A 24,488-nucleotide genomic window follows, 5' to 3' on the forward strand; every position below is an offset into this window, starting at 1 on the left:
AATGCATGTGGTGAAAAGAGAGCACGGGGAGCAGGTATACATTTTCACATATTTCATGTCACTAGGACGTTTCTTAAGACTTAGTTCAATTTTGAGAGGACAAAATGGAACAGCTTTTGAAAATACATGGTCCAAATTTTATAAATGGATTGAAGAAAATAGTAACTGATCTTTACAGGCATATAACCGAAATAGAAGGACAATGAATTACATGCTTTAGTTCATGCAAAGATTTTTATGTAACCATTATAAGGTGTTGAAAAGGAAGGATAACTGGTTGATGTATGAGGTTAATAACTGGATATAGTATGGATGCAAATTATCCCTGATTATATCTTTGTATGTCTGTATGCTTGAAGCTCAACATCAAAAAAACTAAGATCATGGCATCTGGCCCCGTCACTCCTTGGCAAATAGAAGGGGAAGTCGTGGAAGTAGTGACAGACTTCACGTTCCTGGGATCCCAGATCACCGCAGACTGTGACAGCAGCCATGAAATTAAAAGACGCCTGCTCCTTGGGACGAAAGTGATGGAGAACCTAAACAGCATGATAAAAAGTAGAGACATCACCCTGCCAACAAAAATCCGCATGGTCAAAGCAATGGTATTCCCAGTAGTCGTGTATGGCTGCGAGAGTTGGACTATAAGGAAGGCCGAGCGCCGAAGAATAGATTCTTTTGAACTATGGTGCTGGAGAAGACTCTTGAGAGTCCCTTGGACTGCAAGACGATCAAATCAGTCAATCCTAAAAGAAATCAACCCTGACTGTTCCCTGGAAGGTCAGATAATGAAACTGAAGCTCAAATACTTTGGCCACCCAATGAGAAGGGAGCACTCACTGGAGAAGACCCTGATGCTGGGAAAGATTGAAGGTCAAAGAAGACGGGGACGGCAAAGGATGAGATGGTTAGACAGTGTCATAGATGTAACGAACATGAAATTGAGCAAACTTCAGAGGACGGCGGAAGACAGGAAGGCCTGGTGTGATCTGGTCCATGGGGTCGCGAAGAGTCGGACTCGACTGTGCGACTGAACAACAACAACAAATGTCTGTATGTTTGTTTGTTTCTTGTAGAGGAAAGAAAAAGTATTTTAAAAAGACTTCATAGTTAAGTTTTGGTCCTGAGAGCGTACTGAATGCCAAATGTCTGAGTGACGTAAAACATGTGCAAATCTAGCCATGTCTATCTACTAACCAGCAATTATTTCCCTTTCTCATCCCACACATATTACAATGTTCAACTTGAGTGTTGAAGGAGTTGAACTTTGACATTAATCTTATTCTCTCTTGAAAAGGCCTTATATTTTTCCTGAATGCCATAGTCCTGAAAGTACACAGCTTCTCCTGATGTTGCCTCCTAGTGCTTACATTCAGAGGTCTGAACATTGGGACACCCTTTAGTCATCATGGCTAGAAGCCTCTGATCGTCCTATCTCCATGAATCTATCTGATCGCCTTTTAAAGCCATCTGTGCTCATGGACTCTTCACAATTTAATCAGTGAAGAATAATTTCCTTGTGCCCATCTTGATACTATTGCCCATCAACTGCATTGGGTGATCCCAAGTTCTTGTAATATGGGAAAGGGAGAAAAAAAAATTTCTTGTCCACTTTCTCCTTGCTAATCATAATTTTCTAAACCTTATCATGTCTGCCCATTAATTGTCTTTTCTCTAAACTGAGGATGGAGAACTGTTGGACAACGGAATACAGGTTTCATCAAGCAGGTGCTTATTTTAGCAGGTTGCTTTCCATATATAAGGTGCTTATTGAAAAGCTGTTGCTGCATAATTAGAGTTTCGACATTCAATATCCTCTCACAGCAGGGGCATCCAGACCATTATAAAAGACTTGTTAACAAAAATAGTTGTAGAACTTTCCCCATAGTCTTTATGTTTCCAACTTGAAAGGTTTAGTAGTAGCAGCTCTGGAAAATTTTCCCATTTGACAAATTCCATTTGACCAAAATTGTCAGCAAACTTGGTGAGGCCTTATATATGCTTTGTTCTGGCGCTTGACACAGAAGCTTGAAAAATGAGGTCAGAAACATCAGGCAGGAATGGTGTCAGGCAATTGAGAGACGTGGTGGGATTATCGAGTAGCCCAGAAATGTATTATTGGCCCTCCTAAGTGAGAGCAAGACACTTTCATTTCTTTGACTTGAGAGATCAAGTGGGCTTTTAACTGTTGTCTTGGTAGAACTGTGCTGTGAAACTAAGGAGAGAGGATCTCAGAAAAACTCCTCAGTTTGGCAAGTCAGAGCTTTCACCCCTGTAATGATTATCTCATCTTTGCTCACTTATGCATTTCCAAACCCCACTCAAGTTATTTTACCGTTCAGACATTCTGTCTAGACGAGAATACCAGTGAAGTTCTCTAATTTAAGTTGATTAATTTAATTAAGCAGCGAGCTTGAATAACTTTATTACTTTACTTTGGATTTTGGTTCCTCAAGAAATAAAATTTTCATCCTTAACGTGAATGATGATACATGAAACAATGTGCTATGGTGGTTGGAGTATTGGACTAGAAACTGGAAGACCCAGGTTCGAATTGCCAGTCTGCCATGGAAGCTTGCTGGGTGACCTTGGGCCCATCACAAACTAACCTACCTCTCAGGGTTGTTTTGAGGATAAAATGAAAAAGGGGAGAAGAGTGGGGTATAAATGAGGCCAATAAATGAATGTCCCAGGTTAGTGATTCCAGTGTGATAGCTATGCAGATTCATTGCAGCGATGCAAAACAAAAGGGGGGGGGGGGTCCTGAGGACCTTAAGGACTAATAGATTTATTGTGGCATAAGCTTTGGGAACTAGAACCCACTTTACCAAATGTTTGGCAGGTATATGGGCATAGGGGAAAATGTGAATTACTATTCTAAATTCAATAAAATGTTTGAGGTAGTGTTGCCAGTTCCTCATTGGTAAATTCCTGGAGATTTATGGGTTGATCCTGGGAGGAGTTGGAATGGGGCACCTCAGTGGGTTATAATGCCATAGTGCCAATACTCCTAAGCAGCCACTTTATCCAGGGGAGCTGATCTCTTTATTCTGAACATCAGGTGTAATTCTGAGAGATCTCCAGGCCCCACCTGGAGATTGTCAAACTCTGGCTTGAAGTGTGAATCTTCTAATTCAAAGTTCAGTTGTGTACAGAAGAAATACAGTACAGTACAGTACAGTACAGTGAAGAAATCCACTTTTTCTTTGAAAGTTTGAAATGAGCAAAACCTTCACTCTGAGTTTTAAAAGTCTTTTTTTTCTCTCTGGGTAGAGGACAGGAAGGGGGGAAGTCAGTTCAATTGCTTTTCAGACTTACCTCAGCCCACCTTCATACAAATGCTAATAGGTCTAGACAATGGAATGGTCAACACCCCGCCCCCAAGCAGAGAACAGAGATTTGGAATAATTAAATACTAGAGAGACTTCAGGAAAGAAATTTCTGGAGACTTCAGGGAAAGCTTCTTTGATCTACCCAGCCTGATCTCGTCAGTGGGTGGGGAAAAGAGAGGTAATAAAACTCAGGGGTGTCAGAGCAGACAGAACTCTTAACTGAGGTCTGGAGAAGGCAGCCATTACTATGTGTGGGCCTGAAGAGCTAGAGGGAGCTGCAAGGTAATGGGAATTTTATAGAGATCTATAATATCCTAAGCTAAGGAACCTGTCCTATATTTTTAACATTTGATAGGGCACGTATAGAGAGACGGGCAAAGGAATTGCATTTTACCCATTTCTTTTGAATCCCTTGCTCAGTCTGGCGCTGTGCTAAAAATATGCCTATGAACATTTTCTTTTTAATGAATACTTTATAACTTTTGATGCTGGTAGTGGTTCTCTGTACTACGTAGATATCCACTGTCATGGACATGCTATTTTAAAAGGCGCGTCAGGAGGAAAGCCGGCAGTTGGCACGTGGCTATTCCTCCAGGGGCGCACAAGGCAGTAAACTGTACCCATGGTAACCAGGCGCTGGGCCAGCAGAAGACATAGAGGCAAGGCCTCAGATCTGGGAAGGGAAGCTGGGAGTCCTGGCCCTCCCAGTGAGCAAATCTTTACAAAGGTCAGATTGTAGCAGTGAGAGAGTAAGAGAAAGAAAAGCCTCTCCAGGTGTTGAGAAAACCTTGGAGGGCACAGTGGAACAGGGCCTGCAGGCTGGTATGGGCACGTTCCACCACAAATACAACTAAATAAGTTTAAACCACTAAAGCTACATGTACCTGGCTGTTCTGGTTTGATTCCTTCCCTCTTATGTCTCTTTACAATGCTATTACTGGCTGGGGAAAGTGTATCTTCATGCCTTGAAATGTTTCAGGTTGTCGATATTACGTGGGAGACAGGCAGCCTAGTGTTATGTAGGATGTGTTCTGGTGGCTGTCAACAAGGGCTATGTTTTTTCACCAGCTTTAAAGCAAGGATTATGATCTAGGTCTCCCATGTTCATAAGATAGTTAACTTTAGCCCAGTTACCAGCAGGAGATTTCAGATCTCTCCAGTAACGAAGTAATGAGACCTTTAGTCAAACCAGCTGGAGCCTTTATAGATTGCTTAAAAGATAAAGGGAATGTTTTATGGCCGAGGTCAAGGCTATCTTTTTTTGTTTGTGTCAGAGAGCAAAATCTTTACCAGGGAAATCTGTCTGTCCTGAGTGATCGTGTAGCCCAAAGGAAGAGGAACTGCCCTGGAGGTGCCAGAACAGGAAAAAAAGATTGCTTTTTAAAATGCTGTTGATGAAACCCTTCCTGGAGCTGTAGAGTAGTTCTTACAAATCCTGAGTTGTTTTGAGAGCTGCAGGAGTTTTTAAAAAGTACCCAAAACCTCCCAGCCAGATACCCTAGAGAGAGTTTTACAAGGAGTGGCTCAGGCCCCTAACCAGGAATTTTTCCGGGGGAGGGGGGTGCCAGGACACCGATGGCGCTAATTAAATTAAATTAAAATTTAATGGTGTGCAGGCAAAAGAAAGAGAGAGGTGAGGAGGGGAACAGATGCCTCTTCTGTTCAGCGCCCCCCTCTGCTCCGTACCCTCCGCCTGCTCCGGCTCTCTTGATCTCATTCTGCCCTGCCTGCCTGCCTCCTCCTGTCCTCCTCCATTCCCGCATGCCATCCGAGGCAGGCAGGGCAGCGGGTGGTGAGCTCCTCCACCCCTGCCAAGCCCCACAAGGTCAGTTACTTCTGGGGGGGGAGGAGGAAGGCAGCACCATGGGCCCCAGGCTCCCTCCCCCTCCCCAGCCAACTGATGGATGGAAGGAAGGAAATTGTGTTTCAGGCTGGCGCAGTCGTGGCCTGAGGTGGCACAGCTTACCAAGGTATTTAAATTTAAACAAGAAAGGGAAGATTGGTGGAGATTTGGGTGATGCGTTGCAAATACTATATGGGGGCACACACCCCAACACCCCACCAATGGCTACGGCCCCGGAGTGGCTTCGGGTGTTGTCTTAAAGGGAACTTACGTAGTGGGAGTGAATTTTAGTTGTTAAGTATGGCCAGTAGAATGAGGAAGGTGCTTGTGCATTCCGCTGGGTACATTTCAAGTAGTATTTGCAGCTTTCTAAGCAGGAGGAGTTCTGCCACAGGTAAGGTGCTAATCCCTGAACTTTTCAAAGATAGTATAGTAATTGTCTGGATAACTCCTTACTTGATCTGTCTATATGAGTGGTATTATTGTTGCTCAAATATGAGTAAGTTACAATGCCTGTAACAGGCTACCTGACCCAACTGCTTGATAGATAATATATTACCCCCAAGATAGCAGACTGTATTTCAAGTACTCCTCTTAATTTGTGTTTTCTTGAACCAACTGTGATTGCAAATTAATGAGGTCCCAGCTTCACAAGTGCCAGAACTGAATTTAAAGATATCTAGAAGGGCTTCTGAGAAATCATTGTTCTTTGGGATACCTGACCATTTTACCCAGCATGTTAAAACTGCCCAGTAACTGAGATGGGAAAAGCAGAGGAGACTTTAAATACAGTGTGGGGCTGTGGTTATGTGAATAGAGGTAACTCGGTGAAAATAGATATCCCAAAGTAAAGCGAGTTAAACTAATATATAGCATTAGTATAGTAATTTAAGGTTGCCAACTCCAAGTTGGGAAATTCCTGGAGATTTGGAGGTGGAGCCTAGAGGGGGAAGGACCTCAGTGGGGTATAATGCTTAAGAGCCCCACCCTCCAAAAGCAGCTATTTTCTCCAGGAGAACTGATCTATGTCACCTGGAGATTATGGAAATCAGTTGTGATTCTAGGAGATCTCCAGGTAGTACCTGAAGGTTGGCAGCAATGTTCCCTCTAAGCTGAGTTAGTGTGAGCTAGCTCACAGTTTTTTTAGCCTCCAGCTCACACATTTTTGTCTCAGGGCAGAAAAGGGCAACTAGAATGATAAAAGGGTTGGAACATTTTCCCTATGAAGAAAGGTTAAAGCGCTTGGGGCTCTTTAGTTTGGAGAAATGATGACTGAGAGGTGACATGATAGAGGCTTAAAAGGTTATGCATGGGATAGAGCAGGTAGAGAAAGAAGTACTTTTCTCCCTTTCTCACAATACAAGAACTCCTGGACACTCAATGAAATTGCTGAGTAGTCGGGTTAGAACAGATAAAAGGAAGTACTTCTTCACCCAAAGAGTGATTAAGACATGGAATTCACTGCCACAGGAGGTGGCGGCTACAAGCATGGACAGCTTCAAGAGGGAATTGGATAAACAGTATGGAGCAGAGGTCCATCAGTGGCTATTAGCCACAAGGTATAGATAGGAAATCTGGGGCAAGTGATGCGCTGTCTTCTTGGTGCTGGGGGGGGGGGGCAACAGTGCGCTTCTAGGGTCCTGGCCCCACTGCTGGACCTCCTGATGGCACCTTGTATTTTTGGCCACTGTGTGACACAGTGTTGGACTGGATAGGCCTTTGGCCTGATCCAACATTTGGCTTCTCTTATGTTCTTATGTTCAGTTGCTGAAGAACAATGGTGGGAGAGAGCTATTGCCTTCATATTCCGCTTGTGGGTTTCCCAGGACAATTTCTTCTAGACTAGGTGGATCTCTGCTCTGATCCACCATGGCTTTTCTTACATTATATTGCCTACAAGCTTGATTAACTATTAAAATAAAACAGTGGTGCTAAAATAGGAGAGGCCTATTGAACACCATCCTACTTCCATTCTGCATCAGAAGAGCACTGTACTATTAGAAATGCTTGTCACGGTGAACTGTGAAACTAAAATATGCTTCAGTTAATTGGCATGAGATTATTCTATGTAACTGCGTCTTGATTCATTAAAACTTTTGGAGAGACAGGGTGGCACTTTATAGGGGAAATCCCTCTTCCTGTCCAAGGCCAGTATTTGAATAGTGAATGTAAATGATCATCTTGAGAACTCTTTAAGTTGCCTTGACAGTGTACTGTGGGGTTATTATTATCTCCGCCATCTACCTGGTGATGTTATAAGATCTTAGGAGGCAGCACTGAGTTGACACCTTGTATTTTGTGAGGCTCTTTTGGGTGTGGTGAATTAGTTGCTGAGTGCCACACCTTACTCTTTATGTTGCTTACGTCAATGGGGCTGGAGTTGAAAGCTAGATTGAATTCCCAAACCGAAAGTATTTAAACTCTTTTGGCGACAGCTGGATGTTAAGCCATTCACTTTTCAATATTTTTTGGATCACAGGTGGCTCCATGTCACAATTTCCAGACTCCTGGGGACTATTCCAGCAGGATATACAACATGACCTGGATATTGGTAATGTACCTCATTTTCTCATAAAATATTGATGTGATGTGTCTCCCACCCCCATCCAGAGAATTCTGTATCTTTGTTTATGAATGCATCTACTTAAAAAAAAAAAAAAACCTCTGAAGGAAGTACAGAAGTCATAACTTTCCCTAAGACTTCTTCGAATAGCGCTTATTTTGCATGTTTTGTTTTTAAAAATGGTTGTATCCACAAAGGCTATTTTGCTATCAGAAAGAGAGGTGATTTCATATGTGACCAACATTTTCAGGATAGGAATATGCAGGTTTTCAACTTGCATGAAAGCTCGTACAACCTAGTAAGAAACGATGTATTGCAGTGCCCCTGGTCTGAATCTCACCTTTTCCTTGGACTCAGCTGGTGGCCTTTAAACCTAGACACAGTCACACAGATTTGCTTTTCAGTGTTATCAGGATTCCAGCAAAATCATATGTGACCTTTGAACATCCTAAAGCATTATATAAATAGAATGTTTGGGAGATGTGAAATCTTGGCTTCAGTTATATGGTTATGCTAATTTGGCAACTGTATGGTTACGCTAGTTTGGGGGAAACTTGTTTCAGAAGATATAGGGATGAGGCGCTTATGAACATGAGTTATAGGGATTTGGTTTTGGCCCTGTCTCTTAAAATTTCACTTTGGTCATCATTAAATACTTAGTATTCAATACTTGTCTTTATTGTCCCATGTCCAGTTAAGATTATGACTCCTTCAGGAATAGGGGTCCCTTCTGTTTGCTCATCTCTTCCTGACCATGCTATCAAGCCAAGCTTCATTGGGCTGGAATAGGAGAGAAGGGTGCTGAGGGGTGAAGAGGAGGATGAGAGGCAGGTACCTAGACAAATTCAGATCTGTTTGTTCCCCACAAACTGAGATTCTAAACATCCTGGTTTAGAATTCTGGTTTGTGGAGAAGAAACAAATTCTGGTTTGCCCAGGCACTCGTGTTCAGTTGTTACAAGAAACCGAAGGTTGAAAACTTCTACAGTCCAGAAGTTTTCAGTTATGTTGTGCACAGAGAGGCAGGGGCATCTCTACAAGCCAAGTTCATGCACATCAAGAAACAAACCTTTGAAGAGAACTTAACTCAATACATTGAACGGCTCTTCTGGAGTATATAACATGTGACCACATGTTCCCTCTAAGCTGTGGAGTCTTGTGAGCAAAAATTCTACTTTGTGAGCTACTGGCATTAAAGTTGTGAGCATGTAATTTGGCCACTGTATAAATCAGTTTGCTCTGGAGCCATCCTTCCTGAGCTAAGACAAAAATGTGTGAGCTGGAGGCTAAAAAACTGGTGAGCTAGCTCACACTAACTCATCTTAGAGGGAACACTGACCACAACTATTTGTTAGTTGCAGCATATGCTCCCCAAAGGGGTATTATCAAAAGGAGATTCACCACTGGTTGAGAAAAGCCTTTCAAAATTCTGAGGTTCAGCTTCATAGCATTCATTGGATCAAGAGAATATAGCCATCGCAAAGCTTTAAATAGTTCATTTCAATAAGCACGTGAGGTTTAAATTAAATTAAATGACGTTGTTGCAAAGTACTTTTACCCAGTGAGGTTGGACAATGCTGTTTTAGTTGCGAACTGTGACTGTTTCACCAACCGTAGTGAAAGCAAAAGGCTGTAACATCACATAAGGTCCGTTCTTGGCCACAGACACAACAAATGAGGTGAATGGCACTGCTTCTGCTCCTTCCTAAATTACCACTCATGAGGGAAGGCACTGAGTATTATGGCCCATTCCCGTGTTATTCTTTCTGATCACAGGAAAACCAGGCTTGAGGTTTAAATGGAAACTGACATTCAAAGGCTAACAGCCTGTCATTGATTAGTATAAAATTAGGTAAGTAGTTAACGTAGTAACTAATAAGTGCACTTCCTATTTCGGGAAACTGTCAGTGTTTGTCTTTACTCTCAGAGGAGCTGGATTAAGAGTGAGTCTAAATTTCCAGTTAGTGGGAAAAGGAACTGTTGATGCAGTAAATTCGTCCACTTCCTTTTTTTTTTTTAATGCCATTTTGAGTGACTATTAGCTGGCTCTAATGGCTGGGATGTTTTTAAAAGTAGAAGGGGAGAATGGAGGAATAACAGAGCTGGTCTAAAGATGTCTTTTAATCTGGTTTTTTATATGTCAGGAAGAACATAAGAACATAAGAGATGCCAATGTTGGATCAGGCCAAAGGCCCATCCAGTCCAACACTCTGTATCACACAGTGGCGAGAAATACCAGTGCCATCAGGAGGTCCACCAGTGGGGCCAGGACATTAGAAGCCCTCCCACTGTTGACCCCCCCCCCCCCAAGCCCCAAGAAGACAGAGCATCACTTGCCCCAGAGCCCCTAGCTATACCTTGTGGCTAATAGCCACTGATGGACCTCTGCTCCATATGCTTATCTAATTCCCTTTTGAAGCCGTCCATGCTTGTAGCCGCCACCACTTCCTGTGGCAGTGAATTCCAAGTGTTAATCACTCTTTGGGTGAAGAAGTACTTCCTTTTATCCGTTCTAACCCGACCGCTCAGCAATTTCATGGAGTGCCCACGAGTTCTTGTATTGTGAGAAAGGGAGAAAAGTACCTCTTTCTCTACCTGCTCTTTCCCATCCATAATCTTATAAAGCAGAAGATGATCCTTACCTCAGGCTCAGCCTAGAGGCCTGACCAGATGTAATGTTTTCCACCTGTAGACTACATGCATGCAATGCTCCCTCTAAGCTGTGGAGTCTTGTGAGCAAAAAATTCTACTTTGTGAGCTACTGGCATTAAAGTTGTGAGTGAGCAATTTGGCTACTGCATAAATTAGTTTGCTCTGGAGCCCTCCTTCCTGAGCGGAGACAAAAATGTGTGAGCCGGAGGCTAAAAAACTGTGAGCTAGCTCACACTAACTCATCTTAGAGGGAACACTGGATGCATATTAAGTCTCTCTGGTTAGTCCTAGACCCAGCACCACCTCTGAATGTGTGTACACCATCCATTAGTAGCCAAAAGGGTGATGAGCCTGTTTTGCCATTGAGTGATATTGTTCTCTCCCTCCTTCCCATAGCTGCCCAGACCCCATGCTGTAACAGCCTTCAATGTGCTGAGAGGGAGGGGAGGAGGATGAGATTGGTGCTCAGGCAGCTTCCCCTCCCCTCAATCCCACCTCATAGCATAGAAGTGGGGCTGGGCAACAGGCCTAACCAGATGGACATGACACTTAGGTATATCTGTAAGTGTACATGTGGAGAATGCCATGCCTGGTTAGGCCCTTAGAATACACAGAGTGGAGGACGCTTAGCTTAGGTGTAGCAACTGACAAACATATTAAAAAGAAAAAATGGAAGAAGAATTTATGAGACCTTGGAGGGCGTTTTATGACTGGTTACGACTCAAATACTGAGAGAATATGTTTAAGTGAAGAATAATAAGAGTGATTGATATTGTGATGTTGTGAAATTGTAATGCTAAATTGGAATTTTGTATATTTCTGCCCATTTTCTTTCCTCCCCTTTCCCCCCCTTTCCCCCTTTCTTTATATAAACTAATTAAATTCTTTAAAAAAAAAAAGACTACACAGAGTGGCAGCAGACCTGTTCAAAGGCCGGGTCTGTCCCATTTATATGTAAACAAGGGTAGGGGACAGTCAGGTTTTTCAAATAAAAGGCGTGCACTGAGCTCCCTGGGAGCTTTCCTTAGCCAGGCTTCAGTAACTGAAGTGATCTTAGTTGGGGGGAAGTACTTGGGAGGGAGAGGTTATTAGGCGGTAAGCAGCAGGCTGTTCTGAAACCCATATCCTGCTCTGTTGTAATGTGATTGAGGCAGACCTGTATAGTTTGAGCCTTGGCCTTACAACTGTATACATTTTAGCAGCTGAGTCTTCCTAGCCATCCATGACCTGTGTATTGCAGAGCTGTGTAGCTATTGGATTCCACTTCAGGGCTCTTCCAGGGGATCCTCCCCTAATTTTACATTTTTTTTAAACTTAACATTTTGACATTTTATTTGACTTATGGAGGAATAAAGAAAACCTATAATAACTATTCTACCAAACTGCCCACTGAGAAGTAAAATCTGCTCCTTCCCCCTGGTGCTCCATTCAGAGGTTCTGAAGGAACTAGGATGCTTATTTTAAAGTAATTTTTATTTTATCTAATACATTAGCTATACACATATTGGTCTACTTGTGTTTAGGCTTTTATTTCTCATGATCCATGCACACCCACACATCCAGCCACACACTTAGTTTTACATCAGATGCTTCTTTGAGACCAGGTCACACACCTGTCGTTAAAGGGTTAACTGCACATGTACATTGCCCTGAATTGGGTTGATTCTGTGAGTGGAGGGGAGAGGGAGTTTCATCATTCAACTTCTGTGCAGTTGGGCTAATTGAAACCACTCTTAAGCCTATCCTGAGTTGATTAACACTGCAAAGGAAGAAAATATTGGCTTTTGAGGAACCTGTTTTTTTCCCTTGAAAGTGCAAAGTGCTGATAACAGCCATTTGCCTTTTAAGACAGAGGTTCATGATCTTTGCCCTTGGATTAGAAAGTATTTTGTAAAGTCAGTGTTGTCTGCTCTGTCTGTCAGCAGCTGTCCAGGTCTCAGGTTGAAGGTCTTTCATAATCTGCTACCTGATCCTTTTAACTGGAGATGCCACGGATTTGAACCTGGGGCTTTCTGCATACAAGACAGATGTTCTGCCACTGAGCCACGGCCCCTTCACAGATTGTGAAGATGGCAAAACAAAGCAGAATTAATTGCAGTGGGGGTTAGGGATATATTTGTACCTTGTATTGGAAGAGTTTGTTACATCTCAGTAAAAATTCGTTTTTACTTTATTGCTTATTTTTAAAAAATCCTCTCTGGCTTTGCACAGTGTTCCTTGCCTGCTGCTCCTGAATGGGGCTTTATTCAGAAAGCTGTTGTGAAGAAGGTAACTTACATAACTTATTTGCATTTCTTCTCCTTCTCAGAAATGGAGCCTGTGGCTGCTTGCCCATCCTTTCCTGATCCAACCAGTGACTTTGATAGGAACGTTCCCCGCATCTGCGGTGTCTGCGGAGACAAAGCTACTGGCTTTCATTTCAACGCTATGACATGCGAAGGCTGCAAAGGATTCTTTAGGCATGTAACTTTTAAACTAACGTTTAACTTGTAATTATAGTTTTAAAGTTCTGCACTGCAGCCTGCAAATCAAATGCGTACATATTAAATTCTATAGATGCTTTGCTTCCCTCAAATGAAAGTTTCTATGACCAGGCAAGACAGGTGTTAGAAATCGGGCACCGGGGGAATATTTGTTTGGAACATTTCGTATCATATTGTGGAATAAATTCCATTCACCATGCTTAGAAATGGTAGTGGAACTGGTGCTCTTTGAAGAGTAATGCAGCTGCAGAAGGTTGCAGTCAACCTGGAAAGGTACAATTAGGGAAGAGGGTCTTTGCCACTGGAGGCCTTCCTGCCACTTCTCCCATGTGGGATAAAAGGGTATGTGTGCTTGTATCTTTTCCCATTCTAATGGAGGGGATGGTTTTCTTCCAATGGAAAAATTGTAGGGTTGCCAAGTCCTAACTGGCTGTTGGTGGGGGGGACTCCCAATCCTTCCTGGTATTCTTTGCATGCACAGCGATGATGTCACCTGGGAGTGAGGTCATTGTATTTCCGACGTTGGGGTGATGCTCTAGGTTTTAGGCAAAACTCTATGATAGAATTTTGCTCAACACCTAGAGTGTCACCCCCCAACATCGGAAACGTGGTGATATCACTCCTGGGTGATGTCATCACACTGGCACCAGGAGGGGACTTCTCTGGCGGTGGGGTTTCCCCTGCCGGCCAGTTGAGCTGCAGCAGATTGGGGCCCCAAAATCAGGGAATCCCCAGGACCTACCAGGGGAATGGCAACCCTAAAAAATTGCCAGAGAGGAAAACAGAGCCCCCTTTTACACCCCGCCTTCCCTTTGCAGAGGGCCCCCTAGGCATATGATTGCAAAAATACAGAAGAAAGCTGCATATTTAGTGTTGTGTGTAGTTCAGCCCTATTAGGTAAACAGAAAGCTGGCTTGAATGCTGTTGGCTGTCAGTTAGGACATGTCCATACAGGAGCTTTCTCATAGTGCATGAAGTCTGGGAAACAAGTGTGGTACAGAGCTTTTGGATACCGTTAATACTCCATCCTTCTTATGGGCTGCTCTTACATGCACAGGTTGTCTACCCCTGATGTGTGGGCAGGCAGGGGGATCTGAGTAATAAGTATAGCGTTGCATGCAAGTATGAGGTTTGGGTGCATGTGAGGTTAGGGTGTGCCGAATGAGAACAGCGAGGACGGAATGGGCAGCTGTACTCCAATCTCTTAAACATATTTAAGTAGGAAGGCAGCATTATGTCTCCATCAGCCCAGAAGATTCCGAAAACGATCCACATTTAGCATATCTGATAAGAGGCCTCTATTTATCCGTCTTGGACTGCAGTTCTGTAACGATGACACAAGAGGTTTTTCCTGGGAAATGTTTATTAAACATTCTGACTAATAGCAGGCATAATTATAACTGCTGTGTGACTCATATAGAAAAAGGCCTAATTTGTATATGCCGTACTGTGATGTAGGGAACAGCACGTGTTACTCTCAGACACTGAGTTTCAAAAGGACAGTTTCCCCTTTGATGTGAATTCCTTATTTTGGGAATTCCGTAGCATACGTATCCATTTTGCTAGATTGTGGGGTAGGATGTTTTGCATACTACTGCAGCCTTGCGGGCCAGAGTTCCAGTTGGGCAGCCTGGCGAACCAGAAGCACAACATTTTCTTCAATTGCTGTTGCTTAAGTCAGTAACTTGAGTGTGCCTCTCCACACACAAGGTTAGTGCCCTCAGCTAATCAGGAATGTACTTTCTGTCCTAGACATGATACACGTCAGTGCGGGCTATTCATCATTTTTATGGGGCACTGACTGAAGCATCTGCTGCATTACCTGAACCAGGTGATCAGTTTCAGAGGGTAGTTGTGTTGGTCCGTAGTAGATCAGCTAGATTCAAGTCCAGTAACACCTTGGAGACCAACAGGATTTTCAGGGTATAAACTTTACAGACTCAAAACTCCCTTTGTCAGAAATCAGTGTTTCTGATTGCGGAGCCACACTGTGGTTTTTTCCTGAACTAAAATTGAGAGTGTATGTCATTCGTGCACCCAAAACATTTGGAAAGAGACTTGTGCAGAGACTTCTTCTAAGTAGGGTAGCCAACTTCCGGGTGAGGCCTGGAGATCTCCCAGAACTACAACTGATCTCCAGACTACTGAGATCAGTTCCCCAGGAAAAAAAATGGCTCCTTTGGAGGGTGGAGTCTATGGCATTATACCCTGCGGCAGTCTCTCACCTCCCTGGGCTCTACCCCAAATCTCCAGGAATTTCCCAAGCTGGAGTTGGCAACCCAAGGGGAAGGCTGTTCTGTTCTGGGTCTGAGTAGTTCAGTCACTCTCCCCAGACCGTAGAGAGATAGCAGAGCTACCTGCCCTCAGCGGAGAGAGAGCTTCAAAGGGAGTGTGCCTAGGCATGTCCAACTTCGAACAGGTAGTGATCTATTTTTTCCGGCCAAAAGTGCCGGTGATCTACCACCATGAAAATAAAGTTTCAAATTAGTTTCAAATTAGATTTTAACCCGCTAAAGTTGGGTTCCACCGCCCCACCCCCCATTTATAATGCACCTTCTGTCACTTACTGGTAAGCAAAATAAGCAAAAACAAAACAGAGAGACAAAGATCCAAAAAGAACTGCGAACATTTTTTACCACCAAACAATCATCAAAAACCCAAACACCTGTCCAGCACACCAGGCGACCAAGTGGGGCTGGTGATCTACCTCTGACCCCTCCATGATCTACTGGTAGATCGCGATCTACTTATTGGACATACCTGGCCTAGGGCCTGGCAGATCCTCAATATAATTTTCTTGCCTTTCTCAGAGCACATTCATGGTTCCGTCAACTCACACAAATCTGTACCACAGCAGAGTTTCAGAATGACTGCTATAGAACAGTTAGTGGATCAATTTGAAGCTAATTAGAAGCCATCTTGAGAATCAGTTTTTCTCAGTTTTGTTCTCAATAAAATAGTCTACAAAGCATAATGGCTTGATCTTCGACGTGGTCTCTGTGCTTCACACCAATGGGATCTAGTGCGCACGTGCTGGATCGATCGGTGCTGTAGCAAGCTCTTTTAACGGATTCTCGCACACAGTCCCTCGGGCATGCGCAGGAACCCCACCGCGCATGCCCAGAGAGGTGGGCGCGGACATCCTGCCAGTTCCTTTCTTACCGCCGCGTTGGAAAGACTTCTTTTGTAGTCGGTCTGATCGGTTCGCTGTTCGCCTTTGCTTCACAGCTCTCAGCTCTTAGGAATTATTTCCGTTCATTATTTTATCCTTTTTAGTGATTTGTTCTTCAAAAAACCTTTAAAAAAACAACTTTATTTTCTTCTGAGGTGAATTTACCTCAGGCCTTCAGGCCACCCCACCCCCCTCAACCCTTTTTCTCCACTTCTCCTCTTATGTAGAAGAAGTGGGGATTTTTCAATAGATGCAGACGTTGTGGTAGCAAACCTGCTCCTCCCGACCGTCATACCCTCTGCATTTTTTGCTTTGGAGAGTCTCACAAGCCAGAGTCGTCACTGTGCTCGCTTCTCCAACCAGACGAGGAAGAACCGCGCTGCGCACCTTAAAGTGGTGCTGCTTGAATCGGCCCTTGCTCCTGCCTCAGCGATGGAGGAGAGACCGTCTACATCGACAGCTCCGGCATCGAGACCTGCCTCAGATGTCGACCACCCAATACCACAGCCCTCGACATCGAAGACACGATTGTCCGCCTCTACACTAATCAAGAAGAAGGCTAAGGCAAGTACAGAGCATAAGTCCGTGAAGAAGGGCACCTCCAAGTCCCTTAAGGCGGCGAAGAAGGGGAAGGAAGCGGTGCCTGCACTGGGTGATGCCCCTATAGTGCCTCCCGCTCCACTGGCAGTATCGATATCGGAGGCCCAAGTCCCTCCACCGATACTGACCATCCAAGTATTGGACTCCCCTGTCCACCAAATGGAGCGTCCTTACTCCGACATCGACACGGCGGAGCTCCTAAGTCACCAAATGGGTGCAGAGCTTTCCCCCACTCCTTCGACTTTGTCAGCATCGACGGTATCCGAGGCTCCCGACATCGATCCACGTCGGCACCGATACACTGCATGTGATATGCAGCTTCACTCTCCACGTCTACATACTGAATCCGTCGATATCGACAGCTGACATTACAGGGACATGTCTCACAGACAAACTACTGCCTTGTCTCCCAGATGTCCGAGGTCAAGAAGCTGCTCCCCCAGTCTTCCTACCTCCCCCACGCCTAACACCTTCATCAGGCACTACGCCCTAGATGTCCGAAAAAACTCTAATACCAACATGGGACATCACATTTTATCTTTGGCTACGCAGTAATAGTCCTGCCAGCACCCTCCTCCAGGTAGGCTACTGCTCGCTAATCTCCCATGGGTGTGAAGCACAGAGACCACGTTGAAGATAAACAGGTTGCTTACCAGTAACTGGTGATCTTCGAGTGGTGATCTGTGCATTCACACCACCCGCCCTCCTTCCCCGCTGCTGTCAGCTTCTACATTTTTGAATAGGGGTTGATTTGCGGCGGTTTGTAGGAACTGGCGGGATGTCCGCGCCCACCCCTCTGTGGTATGCGCGGTGGGGTTCCTGCGCATGCCCGAGGGACTGGGCGCGAAAATCCGTTAAAAGAGCTTGCTACAGCAACCGATCGATCCAGCGCATGCGCACTAGATCCCATTGGTGTGAATGCACAGATGACCACTCGAGGATCACCAGTTACTGGTAAGCAACCTGTTTTTAGACTTGCTCAGGCTGGGTCTAATCCGAACATTCAGTAACATGTAGTATGCAAGTGAACAAAATTCAGAATCAAAAGTTTACATAGTGAACGGATGAAACAAATGCATTTTAAGTTAACTAAAGTATCAGTAAGCCTGCCTATTGAGAATCAAGCTTGTTTGAAAGTTGCACGGCACAAATTCTTAAACTAATAAAAAAAATTAGTGTTGTGAGATGCTAGCCCAGGAGCTCTGCCCAACTTTTAAAAAGCATGGAGGTCAATGCGAACCATGGTTCTTTTCTCTGCACTGCACAAGGAATCCTCTTGCCCACATCTTCTCTTTTGCTTGCAGTGAAGAAGTACTTCCTTTTATCTGATCTAAGCCTGCTGCTCATTAATTTCATTGAGTGCCCACGGGTTCTTGTATTGTGAGAGGTACTGTGACTGCCCATGAGTTCTTGTATTTTTAAGTTTTCAGCAGCAAATATTTCAACCATCAGCCTTTTGCCTTCTTTTCCTTGGCCTGTTTGGGGTAATCTGAATGAGAGGAAGAGGAAAACCAAGAGGGTACAGGAAACAAAATCCTGCTGTTTCTTCATCCTTAAATATAGAACTCTTGTACGTTCTATTTTAGTTACTAAGGGCTAAACTAGATGTGATGGAATCCTCTGGGCTGCTGTGACGACACTACCACCATTTTAAAGCGATTTAAAAATGCCACAACGGCCTGATCAGCACAGCATTCTTTTATCCCCCCCCCTCGCACCTTTCCAAGTGCCGAAACAGCTGCGGGAGGGGTGCGGCCGCTTCAGCACTTCATAAGGCATGGGGGAGGGATGACCCACGGCACTGCAGGCCTCGCGGCATTTTAAAATCACTTTAAAATTGTGTCGTCATCACCATGGTGGCCACAAGGATGCTGTCACATCTTGTTTGGACCCAAGAGACAGTATTTGGGAGTTGTATACTTTGACTCAAACTAGGGCAGAACTGGCTTTTACAGTAAGCTGCCACCATTCCATATCTCTTCAGGTGAACTTAAGAACATAAGAGAAGCCATGTTGGATCAGGCCAATGGCCCATCCAGTCCAACCCTCTGTGTCACACAGTGGCCAAAACCCAGGTGCCATCAGGAGGTCCACCAGTGGGGCCAGAAGTCCTGATGCCCTCCCACTGTTGCCCTCAAGCACCGAGAATACAGAGCATCACTGTTGCAGACAGAGTGTTCCATCTGTACCTTATGGCTAAAGCCAATGATGGACTTCTGCTCCATATGTTTATCCAGTCCCCTCTTGAAGCTGTCTGTGCTTGTAGCTGCCACCACTTCCTTTTGCAGTGATTTCCATGTGTTAATTACTCTTTGGGTGAAGAAGTACTTCCTTTTATCTGTTCTAAACCTACTGCTCAGCAATTTCAATGAGGGCCCACGAGTTCTTGTATTACGAGAAAGGGTGAAAAGTACTTCTTTGTAAACCTCTTGTCATGTCACCCCTCAATCGTCATTTCTCCAAGCTAAAAAGTCCTAGCCTCTCTAACCTTTCTTCATAGGGAAGTTATTCCAGCTCCTTAATCATTTTAGTTGCCCTTTTCTGCATCTGTGGTGACCAGAACTGCACACAGTATTCCAAATGAGGCCGCACCATAGATTTATAAAGGGCATTATGATACTGGCTGATTTGTTTTCAATCCCCTTCTTAGCTGGGCTATTTTTGGGGCAGAACACCCTGGAATGGCATTCCAGCTGGCTTCCAAGCCCTCCCCTCCTCTCCCCGCCCCCAGGGCCGGCACTTCCAGGAAGTGCTGAGGCCAACCCGCCAACTGGAGGCACAAGGGGCTCTGTGCTGTGTCACTCCTGCTGGTCCTCCTGCGCTGCCCGAAGGGAGGCCACGCCTGCACCTTTGCCCCCCATCCTGGGCCCTCTCTCGCTGCCAGCAGCCCCGGTTGGCCGGGCCCAAGGCCCCCCGCCGCCCCCAAACCTTCCGGCACCTGCTCTTCTGGGCGCTTGGCCGCAGCGGTGCCTCGTCACCTGGCCTCCTCTACAACGTGTGGGCCATGCCTCTGCCCCCCATCCCAGGCCCTCTCCCGCTGTCAGCAGCCCCGGCAGGAGCAGCAGGCCATGGGGAGAGCCAGCCGTCCCGCCTGCCGCCGAGGGGAGCAGGGAGTGGCGCTGCCTCCCGGCCAGCCAGCAAGCCATGGAAGGGACAGGACGGGCAGCAGGTGGGTGCAGGCTAAAAAGAGGCAGGGAGGGCTGGCCGCGGGCGGCAGCAGCCGGGGCGGAAGGAGCTCTCGGGTCCCTCTCTCCCACTCACCTGCTTCGATGTTGGTAAGATTGCCAGCTCTCGGTTTGTAAAATTCCTGTAGATTTGGCCATGGTGAAACTGGGGAATGGCAATATTTGGGGAAGGGAGGGGCTTTAGTGGGGTATAATGTCATAGAGTCCACCCCACCCCTCTAAGGAAGCCATTTTCCCCAGAGGAACTGATCACTGTCATTTGGAGATCAGTTAAAATTCCATGAGATCACCAGGTGTGTTGGGATTCTTTTTAAGTTAGTCAGCAGAGTATTAAGAGACTGAGTCCATGGTGTGTATTAAAATATAAAAGTTTACTATAAAGCTAACATGGGAAAAAGGTACACGGGATATAAAATAAAATAACAAAGAGCTTATATGCCTACATCCTTACAGCTAAAGGGTAAAACGGGAAGAGCCGGAATGGCGTCTCCTTCTCTGGTCAGAACAAAGAACACACAGACAGGAAGAGAAACCATAAAATGCTAATACTTGACACTTTGGTTTCCAATCGGAGTAGCAAACTAGCTCCAAAGTTCCCGGGCATCCTATTGTCTAAACAGATTGGTTACAAACAAACATGTGACTTAACAAACATCATTAACCCTGTAAATACTGAAGTATTTTGAGCTTGTAATACCCAACAAGGTGCCATCTGTAGGCTGGCAACCCAAGGTGTTAGTTTCATGTAGCTGTTACTTCAAAATAGATGATAGGAAGTCCTTGTGACATCAGCCTGTAGATAAATTTTATTGGCTGTTTACCCATATGATTTTAATTATGCACCACCCTGTGATATCATCACCTTAGATGTAGTGTAGTAATGGCACGTCCTGACTTGGATGGCCCAGGCTAGCCTGATCTCATCAGATCTTGTAAGCAAAGCAGGGTTGGCCCTGGTTAGTGCCTGGATGGGAGACCACCAAGGAAGTCCAGGCCGGCTACATGAAGGTAGGCAATGGCAAACCATCTGTGTCCGTCGTCTCTTGCCTTGAAAACCCTACAGGGTAGCTGTATGTTGACTGATTGCACTTTTCACCACCAGTAATGGCATCCCTCATTACATGGCTTCTAATTTGGTAAGGAGTGCTTGGAAAGCAAAAGCAAAAGATTGGGTACCAAGGGTGAAGCTTAAGCAGGTCTAGCCACTGTCCGAATAGGAGACTTCCTTGGAACCCTTTGAATGCTGCCTAGCATTTCAAGGAATGAAAGATAAGATATAAATGAATTCAGTAAAATTGCATAGGGTCAGCAGCAATGTGCCCTCTAAGCTGTGGAGTCCTGTGAGCAGAAATTCTACTTTGTGAGCTAATGGCATTAAAGTTGTGAGCGAGCGATTTGGCTGCTGCATCGATTAGTTTGCTCTGCATCCCTCCTTCCTGAGCTGAGGCAAAAATGGGTGCGCTGGAGGCTAGAAAACTGTGAGCTAGCTCACACTAACCCAGCTTAGAGGAAACACTGGTCAGCAGCAATGCCTCTTCTGAGCTACGGAGTCTTGTGAGCAAAAATTCTACTTTGTGAGCTACTGGCATTCAACTTGTGAGCGAGCTATTTGGCTACTGCATAAATTAGTTTGCTCTGGAGCCATCCTTCCTGAGCGAAGACAAAAATGTGTGAGCCAGAGGCTAAAAAACGGTGAGCTAGCTCACACTAACTCAGCTCAGAGGGAACACTGGTCAGCAATATGACTAATTCATAAAAAGGAATTCAAGGGAAGGAATAGCACTGAAAGGCGGTGAATGTTCACTCAATCAAAGTATTTGGGCGAAAGAACTCCTTCCCCTACTGATTTGTGCCCCCAGCTGAAAAGTAATCCATTCCCACCAAGTCAGTACAAGTTAATCTCTGGAGGAGCTCAGGGGGTTTGGCTGCGTGTCGTGATTGGCTGGGCGTGATGTGTGAGTGTCAATGTTTCTGTACCCTGGCCTAGAGAGTCAAGCCTAGCCGGACCAGGTCTGATCCCGGAAACTAAGCAGGGCTGGCCCTGGTTAGTATTTGGCTGGGAGACCCCTGAGGAATACCTGCATCCTCCTGAGACTTGAAGCGAGCAAGAGAAAAACACCTCTGAATCTCTCTGGCCTTGAAAACCCAAGGGGCTCGCCATAAGTCAGCTGTGACTTGACAGCAAAAAACAAAAAACACTTCTCACTGTTTGTCATGATCTGTGTAGGACTGGGAGACAAGGCCTAGTGCAGCCTGGGCCCAGGGGAGACCTGTGTGGCAGTGGAATGCAGACACAGCCTACAGTCCCCACAATGCTTAGCGGCGGTTGTAATCAATCGGTGTCCAGGGATTGTTTGAGGAGATTGGAACATATACTTTGTGTGCTGTGGAACTGTGTTCTTTTCTCTCACAGAGCTGACAGGACAGAGTTAAGCTGAGAGAAAGATCCCTCACTTGGGACAGAGTGAGTACAGGCACAGGCCTGGTATAAAACGCTGTAGGCCTTGAATAGTAACAAGTAAGAGAAATAGGTAGCCACGTTAGATTTGTTTTATTTTACCTTTAGACACTGTTATATATTTTAAGCACCTTGTCTTATTTTCCTTGTCCCATTACTGTATTAATAAACCATTTATTTTATGTTCGCTGCCTGGACATCACGCCTATATTTCTCGGCTTAAAAGGGGCATTTTGGTTGGGCTTGGGAGGGTACTCTGGGCCTTCTCAAGGGACCCTAAGTCCAGAGTGGTGGCAGACAAAGGTGGCAACCCACAGGGGGTCAGGACACTGTGTGTGCGCATTTTTATATCTATATATACACACCCATCCACTTGTGTTTGTGTATCTTGCTCATATTTGCATTCAGGTGAGTGGATTATTCTTAGGTGAGATCTTATATGTGTCTCCTGTGCATGCCTAATATATTTCAATCTTAAAAAAAAAAGAAATGCCACAGTAGAGGTGAATAAGTCAAGAAACAAGTTATTTGCAAAAATGCTCCTTATTGCTAGCAACACAAACTGCACGTTTTCTGGACCATCAGTATTCACTCTTATGTTGCACATCTTCAAATGCCCACATGACGTCTTGAGATAACCCAACAGGGCATGGCAGAATCAGGGTTCCCTCCACCTCTACAAATAGCACAGGAGCTGTGGTTAGCAGAGTTTCATGCGTTTCCTCCCCCCCCCCCTTCCCAATCCCAGTTTTGTTTGGAATTACAAGAGAAGGCTGCCGTTCCGGAGCATGTGCACACGGCGGCTAGGTCAGGTGACTATGAAAAATAAACATAACCTGCGGCCCTCCCCTGGCTTAGTCATGCTTTACGTTCCTCCGCACCACCGGGCAGAATTAGAAAAGGTGTTTCCAGCTTTACTCTGTCTCAACCACTCCGTGAACCACTGAACTTCAGAAGGTGGCCCAGACATCCTTGGGCAGTTAGCCTGATTACCGTGGACTGTGTGGTTTGTGGACTGTGGTCTCAGACTGGCAAGCCAACCAGAAATGGTAACTCCTTTCCACTGGGGCAAGTGGGCTTTAAGATTATTTTAATTCATTTCCTTTAAAACTAATGGGACAAGTGCCTGTGAGGCTTTTATCCACAGGATTTATTTCCATTGCTTTATTTAAAATATTTATTTTTAAAAAGAGAGAGAGAGAGAGAAAACACCAGTGTGGTGTAGTGGTTAGAGTGTCAGACTAGGATCTGGAAGGGCCGCAGTGGCTCAGAGGTTAAGATGCTGACCTGCAGACTGGAAGGTCAGCAGTTCGAGAGTTCCGTGCATCTTGGTGTTTAGTTATGCAGCCCAGTTCCAGAGTGTTTATTGAGATGTTTGCTTATGTTTTTGTTGTTGTTCAGTCGCACAGTCGAGTCCGACTCTTCGCGACCCCATGGACAATCTCCCGCCAGGCTCTCCTGTCTTCCGCCGTCCTCCGAAGTTGGCTCAATTTCATGTTCGTTGCATCGCTGACACTGTCTAACCATCTCATCCTTTGCCGTCCCCGTCTTCTTTGACCTTCAATCTTTCCCAGCATCAGGGTCTTCTCCAGTGAGTGCTCCCTTCTCATTTGGTGGCCAAAGTATTTGAGCTTCAGTTTCATTATCTGGCCTTCCAGGGAACAGTCAGGGTTGATTTCTTTGAGGATTGACTGATTTGATCTCCTTGCAGTCCAAGGAACTCTCAAGAGTCTTCTCCAGCACCATAGTTCAAAAGAATCTATTCTTCGGCGCTCGGCCTTCCTTATAGTCCAACTCTCACAGCCATACATGACTACTGGGAATACCATTGCTTTGACCATGCGGACTTTTGTTGGCAGGGTGATGTCTCTACTTTTTATCATGCTGTTTAGGTTCGCCATCGCTTTCCTCCCAAGGAGCAGGCGTCTTTTAATTTCATGACTGCTGTCACAGTCTGCGGTGATCTGGGATCCCAGGAACGTGAAGTCTGTCACTACTTCCACAGCTTCCCCTTCTATTTGCCAAGGAGTGATGGGGCCGGATGCCATGATCTTAGTTTTTTTGATGTTGAGCTTCAAGCCCACTTTTGCGCTCTCCTCTTTTACTCTGAGCAAGAGGCTCTTTAGATCCTTTTCACTTTCAGCCATTAGAGTGGTATCATCTGCATATCTGAGGTTGTTGATCTTTTCCCCAGCAATCTT

General features: G+C 45.1%; 1 protein-coding gene across 3 annotated transcripts in view; it reads left to right on the forward strand.

The window, feature by feature from the left end:
- Positions 1–24,488, forward strand: part of VDR (vitamin D (1,25- dihydroxyvitamin D3) receptor) — a 122,885-nt gene that overhangs the window by 54,455 nt on the left and 43,942 nt on the right. For all 3 annotated transcript variants that reach the window (XM_015422216.1, XM_015422214.1, XM_015422217.1), the window contains 2 exons: positions 7,655–7,726; positions 12,698–12,848. In XM_015422216.1, the coding sequence (XP_015277702.1) occupies positions 7,663–7,726; positions 12,698–12,848 (215 nt within the window). In that variant the 5' untranslated portion in view covers positions 7,655–7,662. The remainder of the gene's footprint in view (positions 1–7,654; positions 7,727–12,697; positions 12,849–24,488) is intronic.

This window comes from Gekko japonicus, unplaced genomic scaffold (genome assembly GCF_001447785.1).
Source record: "Gekko japonicus isolate JY-2015 unplaced genomic scaffold, Gekko_japonicus_V1.1 scaffold459, whole genome shotgun sequence".
Taxonomy (NCBI): domain Eukaryota; kingdom Metazoa; phylum Chordata; class Lepidosauria; order Squamata; family Gekkonidae; genus Gekko; species Gekko japonicus.